This window comes from Otolemur garnettii, unplaced genomic scaffold (genome assembly GCF_000181295.1).
Source record: "Otolemur garnettii isolate 467f Iridium unplaced genomic scaffold, OtoGar3 scaffold00001, whole genome shotgun sequence".
Lineage (NCBI taxonomy): Eukaryota > Metazoa > Chordata > Mammalia > Primates > Galagidae > Otolemur > Otolemur garnettii.
The window spans coordinates 28,379,071-28,387,627 of NW_003852396.1; the positions used below are offsets into that span (position 1 = coordinate 28,379,071).

Sequence of the window (8,557 nt, forward strand, 5' to 3'; positions counted from 1 at the left end):
AGTTTGAGACCAGCCTAAACAAGAGTGAGACCCTATCTCTAAAACTAGCGGGGCCTTGTGGCAGGCGCCTGTAGTCCCAGCTACTTGGGAGACTGAGACGAGGGAATCGCTTGAGCTCAAGAGTTTGAGGTTTCTGTGAACTATGGTGCCATGGCAATCTACCAAGGGCAACAAAGTGAGACTCAAAAGAAAAAAAAGGAATATTTCATATGTGGGATCATAAAGATCTTTATCTATCTGTTCTTCCAAAAGTTCATTTCACATTTAAATCTTTAATCCACTTAGAACTTCTCTTTTTGCATACAGTACAAGGCAGGTATCATTTTTTTCCTTTCAGATATCCTGCTGCTCCAGACTTTATTTAGTCTATTGCTTCCCCACCAGCCTATACTGATTGCTGATATGAAGTTTCCGCATGTCCATGGGTTTGTCTAGTCTACTGTTCCTTTGCTCTGTCCTAGGGGAAATGCCACACTACTGACCCTTTCCTCTTTCCTTCTCCTTCTCTTGTCTCTCTCCCCTTCCTCCTCTTTTTTCCTTTCAGGAGTATGTTCTCTAAGTACTATTTCACTCAGCCTCTTACTCTTCTCAAATGGAAACACGTTCTTAGAAAGGCTCTCGGCTCGGTGCCTATAGCTCAAGCGGCTAAGGCGCCAGCCACGTACACCTAAGGTGGTGGGTTCAAATCCCCAGCCTGGACCCGCCAAACAACAATGACGGCTGCAACCAAAAAATAGCCAGGCGTTGTGGTGGGTACCTGTAGTCCCAGCTACTTGGGAGGCGGAGGCAGGAGACTCGCTTGAGCCCAGGAGTTGGAGGTTGCTGTGAGCTGTAATGCCACTGCACTCTACCCAGGGGGACAGGTTGAGGCTCTGTCTCAAAAAAAAAAAAAAAGAAAGAAAGGCTCTCATATCACTTACGTGGGGAAAGAGGAAGGCTGCATTTTAAATCTCATCTCTAACGCTGGGCACAATGGCTAAGACTGTAACCCCAGCACTTTGGAAAGTCAAGGTGGGAGGATCATTTGAAGCCAGGAGTTTGAGACCAGCCTGGGCAATATAGTGAGATCCCATCTCTAAAAAAAAAAAATTAGCCAGTATGGTGGTGCTAGCCTGTAGTTTCAGCTACATATAAGGATAAAGGAGGAGGATCACATGACTCCAGGAGCAGGAGGCTGCAGTGAGCTATGATGCTGCCACTCCACTCCAGCCTAGACAACAGAGCAGATCACATCTCTAAAAAAGAAAAAACAAAAACCCTCATTTCTAATTGTGGAAGGAAAATCTTAGTCCCCTGATGGCATTTTAGATACTGGTGCCTGAGATATTTAAGAACTTTCCTGGGTCTCTGAAAGCACACTGTTACAGAGGAACAGTGTGCCGTAAAGTTGCTATTTTATATTATTTGAGGCAAAAGGCCTACCTTAGGGTAAGCAAAAATACACCTTTGGAGTTGGGCCAAAGGACAGAGAAACCAATCACCAAAATAAAAAATAAAGTACAGGTTTCGGGTGAGGTGAGTGTTTAGAAAGTGACCAAATCGCCCATTTGCCAGTTGCATGACCTTAGGCAAGTTTACTTAATGCCCTTGAGTCTAAGTTTCTTCACAAAAATGAGATTATTAACACCAACTATAAGGAAATATTGGTAAGAAACTATTACATAAAGTTACAGGAAAGCATGTACCATATATAAGATGCTCCCTCAGCCTTGAGGCAGTAAAATCTTTTTTTTTTCTGAGACAGAGCCTCAAGCTATCACCCTGGGTAGAGTGCAATGGCATCACAGCTCACAGCAACCTCCAACTCCTGGGCTTGAGCGATTCTCCTGCCTCAGCCTCCCAAGTAGCTGGGACTACAGGTGCCTGCCACAACGCTCAGTTATTTTTTAGTTGCAGCCGTCATTATTGTTTGGCGGGCCTGGGCTGGATTCGAACCCGCCAGCTCAGGTGTATGTGGCTGGCGCCTTAGCCACTTGAGCCACAGGCGCCGAGCCTTGAGCATTCTTTCATGTTTGTTTCATTTACTCTTATTACCAAGAAAAAAGGTTATAAAAATTAAAACCAGGCCAGGCACCATGGCTCACCCCTATAAATTCCAGCACTCTGGGAGGCTAAGGCAAGTAGATTGCTTGAACTCAGGAGTTCAAGACCAGCCTGAGCCAGAGCGAGACCCCATCTCTAGAAACAATAGCCAGGTGTTGCGGCGGGCACCTGTAGTCCCGGCTACTCAGGAGGCTGAGGCAAAAGGATCACTTGAGCCGAAGAGTTTGAGGTTGCTGTAAAGTAGGACATCATGACACTCTACTGAGGGTGACAAAATGAGACTCTGTCTCAAAAAAAAAACAAAAAAAACTGGGGAAGAAGGAAACACTCTACCTTATAGTAGAATACCAATTATAAGTGTAGAAATAATGATGGAATAAGAAAGTCCCCATTTGGTAATTACAGGAATAACTAACCCAGAGAAGGCTACAACTAGTCAACCCAAGTTTTATGAGGAACAGGATATTTATATAGCTTCAAAGTAGCTCCCCACAAAAATGCTTATTAATTTTCCTATGCAGAAACCTGGAAGATATCATTTTAACCACATTCATACCAAATGACATTATAAACATGATGCATAAAAACGAGTGCTGGCAAGGACATGGAGAAATCAGAGCCTCCATACACTATTGGTGAGAATGTAAAATGGGTACAGCCACTTCGGAAAAATTGGCGGTCCCTCAAAAAGTTAAATATAGTTACCATCTGACCCAGCAATTCCATTGTTAGGTATACAAACAGAACTGAAGACATATGTTCATACAAAGACTTGCACATGATGTTGCTAGCAGCAGCATTCACAATAACCAAAACGTGAAAACAGCTCAAATGTCCATCAACTGATGAATGCATAAACAAAACATGGTATATAAGTCAGGGTTCTCCTGAGACACAGAACAGGATGTACGCGCGCGCGCGCGCACACACACACACACACAGAGGAGAGAGACAGAGAGAATGTTAAGGAATTGGGGCTGGTGTAGTGTTGCCACCTATAATCCCAGTGTTCTGGGAGGCTGAGGGGTTGGATACCTTGAAGTCAGGAGTTTCATTTTTTTTTGGAGACAAGGTCTCACTTTGTTGACCTCAGTAGAGTGCCATGGCGTCACAGCTCACAACTTCAAATTCTTGGGCTCAAGCAATTCTCTTGCCTCAGCCTCCGAAGTAGTTGGGACTAAACGTGCCTGCCACAATGCCTCGCTATTTTTAGAGATGGGGTCTCACTCTAGCTCAGGCTTGTCTCAAATTCCTGAGCTCAGTGATCCACCTGCCTTGGCCTCCTAGAGTGCTAGGATTACAGGTGTGAGCCACAGTGTCTTGCCTGAGGTCAGGAGACCTGGGAAACAGCAAGACCCCATCTCAAAAAAAAATTAGCCAGGTGTGGTGACCCATACCTAGTTACTCAGGAGTCTGAGATGGGAGGATCACTTGAACCCAGGAGGTCAAGGTTACAGTGAACTATTATTGAGTCATCATACTCCACTCTGGAAGACAGAGACACTGTCTCTAAAAATATAAACAAGAGTCGGTGCCTGTAGCTCAGCGGCTAGGGTGCCAGCCACATACACCAGAGCTGGCAGGTCCAAATCCAGCCTGGGCCTGCCAAACAACAATGACAACTACAACTAAAAAATAGCAAGGCATTGTGGCGGGTGCCTACAGTCCCAGCTACTTGGGAGGCAGAGGCAAGAGAATAGCTTAAGCCCAAGAGTTTGAGGTTGCTGTGAGCTGTGATGCTACAACACTCTACACAGGGTGACAGCTTTAAGCTCTGTCTCAAAAAATATATATAAATATAAATGAAACAGAAAAAAGATAGACAACAGATGCATAAAGAGACCTCTTTGACAAAAAATTCTTTAAGTATTGTGAGACCAACGTGAGGCCTGTGCTCAATAGCTGCCAGCTTTTCAGAGCTGAGAGAAGTATTTCTCACAAAAAGTCACAAGGGGGCATTAGAAGCCAGAAACAAGGCTTAGCACAGTTTCTCTGGGTCTGTATCGCAGTGAATGGAAATTGTCCTATCCTGCCTTACCCAGAATGCACTCCTTAACCTTAAAGAAAAAAGAAAAGGCTTTTTCTGCTGAAAACTGGGGCGCCTTCCATTCACAGGACACAAAGTTATGGAGCACCTGAGAGCTGGCCCCTGTTGGTCTGGATTTCAGAGCAGCTGTCAAGGGTCACTACATTTATCCCAATCAAGCAAGACATCCCTCTGGAGACCCAAGAAAGGTGCTCATGAACCTGATGGCAATGTAGAAGAGTGAGCCATGCAATGGGAATTGGAGACATTCACTTGCTCTGTGCACTCAGTCATATCCTCCCTCGTGCTGTTTACTTCTTTTAAAAGAATTTTTTTCTACTATAAAGTGCAATTTATATCTACTTAGATGGTACAAATATTATGATTTATTGTATACAGTATGCAATAATTACATCAATGTAGTTAACATACCCATCACTCTAAATGTGTAACGTTTTTTGTGGTTAGAACATCTGAAATTTGCTCTGTTAGCAATTTTGAAATGTACAATACTCTATAGTTAACTATATTCACCACATTATGCAACAGATGTCAAAAAGCAACATGTTTCTCCTGAGACTGGGTACCATCTGACCATTTTCCTTCTACCCCAGCCTCTGTAAACACCTCTATGCTTCTGCTTCCCTAAATTCCGCATGTAACTGATAGCAGCTCATCCAATTCTTTTCTTTTCTTTCTTTCTTTTTTTTTTTAAGAGACAGAGTCTCACTTTATCACCCTTGGTAGAGTGCTGTGGTGTCACAGATCACAGCAACCTCCAACTCCTGGGCTTAGGTGATTCTCTTGCCTCAGCCTTCCGAGTAGCTGGGGCTACAGGTGCCTGCCACAAGACCCGGCTATTTTTTTGTTGTTGTTGCAGTTCGGCCGGGGCCAGGTTCAAATCCACCACCCTCAGGACATGGGGCTGGCACCCTACCCACTGAGCCACAGGTGCTGCCCTTTTCTTTCTTTCCCTTTTTTTTTTTTGGCAGTTTTTGGCCGGTGCTGGGTTTGAACCCACTACCTCTGGCATATGGAACCAGCACCCTACTCCTTTGAGCCACAGGCACTGCCCCCTTTTCTTTTTTCTTTCTTTCTTTCTTTTTTTTTTTTTTTGAGATAACTTCTCACTCAATCACCCTGGGTGATTGTGCTGTGGCATCATAGCTCACAGCAACCTCAAACTCTCGGGCTCAAGAGATCTTCTTGCCTCAGCCTCCCAAGCAGCTGGGTCTAAACGTACCTGGCTAGTATTTTGCTAACTTAGTAGAGACTAGAGGGAGTCTCACTCTTTCTCAGGCTGGCCTCAAACTCCTGAGCTCAAGCAGTCCTCCTACCTCAGCCTCCCAGAGTGCTAGGATTATAGGTGTGAGCCACTGTGCATGGTCTTTCGTCCTTAGAAACACGTTTCAATGTTTCTAAGCTCTGGAATATGTCCCTTCTGGTCTACCTGACCCTATGACAAAACACTCCTTGAAAAGAAATTGCTCTAGTCATAGAGGTCTCTTGCTATCTGCTTCTATATAACTACATGGTGTAGCAGAGGAGGTGCAGTCCTTGGAGTCCGACCAAGGTCCAAATCAAGTCTGGTGTTTAATTTCTCGAATATCCTTATCTGAATAAAAAGGAATAATAACATTTGCTTTTATAGTGTTGCAAGGATTAAATGTATTAGTATGGTACACAGGACAGAGTAAACACTTAATAGATACTCAATGAATTTCAATACTTTATTTTTACACTTTGGCTTAGGCATAAGCAACAGGGTGTTTTAGGAAAAAAAAAAGGATTTAAAATTAAAGTTTTTGTTCTCTAGTACCAGTGGTGTATCACTTCATCTCTTTGAGTCTCACCACTTACAGGCCACAGTATAATTATAAAAATTATATGAAAATACACCTTTAAGAACTCTGTCAACCATATGATTATCCTAGCCAGGAATTACCGTCCTCCCTTAAATAAATCAAAATCTTAGCCTACATGTTCCAGCTAAAGTGTTGCATCCCCTAAGAAACCTTTCACAAATAATCTCTAAAATATAAATTATATGGTATCCATACTATGGACATTATTAAAAGAATGAAGCAGGTCTAAATGTACTGAGATGGAAAAATACTAGAGACGCTAAGTGAAAATAAACCACAGAATACCTACATTATGATTCCATCCTTATGCTACCTAAAACCCTTCTGTGGTTTCCCACTGCCAACCAAAGGAAGTCCAAGCTCCTTACCAGATATTCAAGCTTCTCTGCTATTTGGGCCTTGCCAATCAGTCTAGATCAATTTCTATAGACCAGTGGTTCTCAACCTTCCTAATGCTGCAACCCTTTAATACAGTTCCTGTGGGTCGTGACCTACAGGTTGAGAACCGCTGCTATAGACCAAGCTTGCCATCCTATGAGCTCTGAGTTCCAGCTATGACTAAAGTGCCCTTTGCCATCTCTTTCTCTAGGTCAGTGGCTCTCAAACTTTATTGTGGACAGAATCACCTGGAGTGCCTATTAAAATACAGACTGCTGGATGCACCCATAGAATTTGTGAGTCAGGTTTAAGGTTGTTCCAAGAATTTCTAGCAAGTTCCCAGGTGATACTGACGCTGCTGTTCCAGGGACCACACTTTGATAGCCACTGCCTTTACAATGACTGTGAGTTGACTACTTCATCTACATACAGGCTGACCAACCACGCTGGTGTGCCTGGGCCCTAGTTTTGACACTCAAGCCTCATGTCACAGAAACCACTCAGTTCCAGGCAAACTGAGACAGTTCATTACCAACTGTGTAAGAATCTCTCCCAGGTCACGCTTATAGGACATTTTTTGCTACTGCCAAGCAATCCTTCTCTGTGACCAGGCCAACAAGGAGCACTGAGGAAGGAGTTCCCTCCTCTTGACTATATGCTAGAGTAAAAGCATTTTAAAAAGTTTTTCAAATTCTGGTACCTCTAAACATATTTTATTTCTTCCAGAGAACAGCTTTTATAGTCCTCTGGTCCTTGTAAACGTTTAATACAATTGGTATAAGAACAAACTGGAAACATCCATATCCTTGCCCTGTGTTGCTGGGGTGAGTTTATACAAAGAGAGTTGGCAGAATGCAGTAACACAGATGAGCATCTTACACAGTTCAAAGTAGGTCTAGGGATAGTTCCATGTGGGCCAGTACAGCTGACTGTAATTTCCAAGACACTAAGGGCCATGGTCCTTGGTAAAGACTAAGATGTTTCTGCTCATTCTTGATCAGGGTCAAACATTTGGGACTCCTCTTTCCAAGAGATCAGAAGTCAGAAAGTTGATAGCGTCGCACAAGACCATCTCGACAACACGTGTAGATCTGCTTCTCCCATGTGGCTACCTGGAACACAAGAATGAATAGTTCAAGGGAAGCCTGGAATTCTTCCATTCCAAAAAGATGGAGCCCTATCACTGACTCACACTATTCCAAGAGTCTGACAAGTTTTACTGATTCCAAAGCAAGAGAAAAATTATTTACATGATATAGGCAGTCCCCAAGTTATGAAGGAGATAGGTTCTGTGGGTTTGTTCTTAAGTTGAACTTGTATGTAAGTTGGAATTGGTACCTTTACCTATTACTTATAATAGCCTCTGTTAATAAGTCTGAGATGTACATAAGTCAGATGTACATAACTTGGGGACTTCCTGTATGTGTACTTACAAAATTGATGGGACAATTGACTCCAGAATAGAAACTAACTGGCCTAAGTGGAAAACAAACCCATTAGTGTTGTTCATAGTTCAGCATATAGGGCCCTCACCTGGGGGGAGATAATCTGCAGAAGGGATTGGGTATTCCTGAAACTTAAAATTGAATGCAAAAAAGTTCTGATTATGTGCCTTTTATTCTGAGGAGGATTTCATCAACTTCTCAAAGAAAATAGCATGAATTCTGAAGTTAACTTAATCATCTCAGGTTTATTACCAAGTGGCATGATGTAGGGTAACTTTCTGAAGACCTCTGGGCACCAGTATCCTCACTTACAAAATAGAAACATGTTAATTCACAATATAGAACACTATGAAGGAATTTTTTTTTTTTTTTTTTTTTTTGAGACAGAGCCTCAAGCTTTCCCCCTGGGTAGAGTGCTGTGGCATCAAAGCTCACAGCAACCTCCAACTCCTGGGCTCAAGCGAGTCTCCTGCCTCTGCCTCCGCCTCCCAAGTAGCTGGGGCCACAGGCGCCTGCCACAATGCCTGGCTATTTTTTGTTGCAGTTGTCATTGTTGGTTAGCTATCCCGGCCAGGTTAGAACCTGCCAACTTCAATGTATGTGGCTGGCACTGTAAGTACTGTGCTACAAGAGCTGAGCCAGTATTTATGATCTTAACACAAACAGAGTCTAGATAGTGGCATAGCTTAGGAGCAGGACGTCAGAGAAAATAACCCAGCTGGACCACAGTTGCAAGTCACAGATATGATTTTTTAATACCCTGAAAGCTTTGTGTACAGACAGATAGCCTTTTTTTTTTT

At 43.1% G+C, this 8,557-nt stretch overlaps 1 protein-coding gene across 2 annotated transcripts in view; it reads right to left on the bottom strand.

Moving 5' to 3' along the window:
- Window positions 1–7,007: 7,007 nt before the first annotated feature.
- The window catches only part of PAAF1 (proteasomal ATPase associated factor 1), a 39,903-nt gene continuing 38,353 nt past the window's right edge, over window positions 7,008–8,557 (bottom strand). For both annotated transcript variants that reach the window (XM_003780911.3, XM_012801107.2), the window contains one exon: window positions 7,008–7,424. In XM_003780911.3, coding sequence (XP_003780959.1) covers window positions 7,347–7,424 — 78 coding nt within the window. In that variant the 3' untranslated portion in view covers window positions 7,008–7,346. The remainder of the gene's footprint in view (window positions 7,425–8,557) is intronic.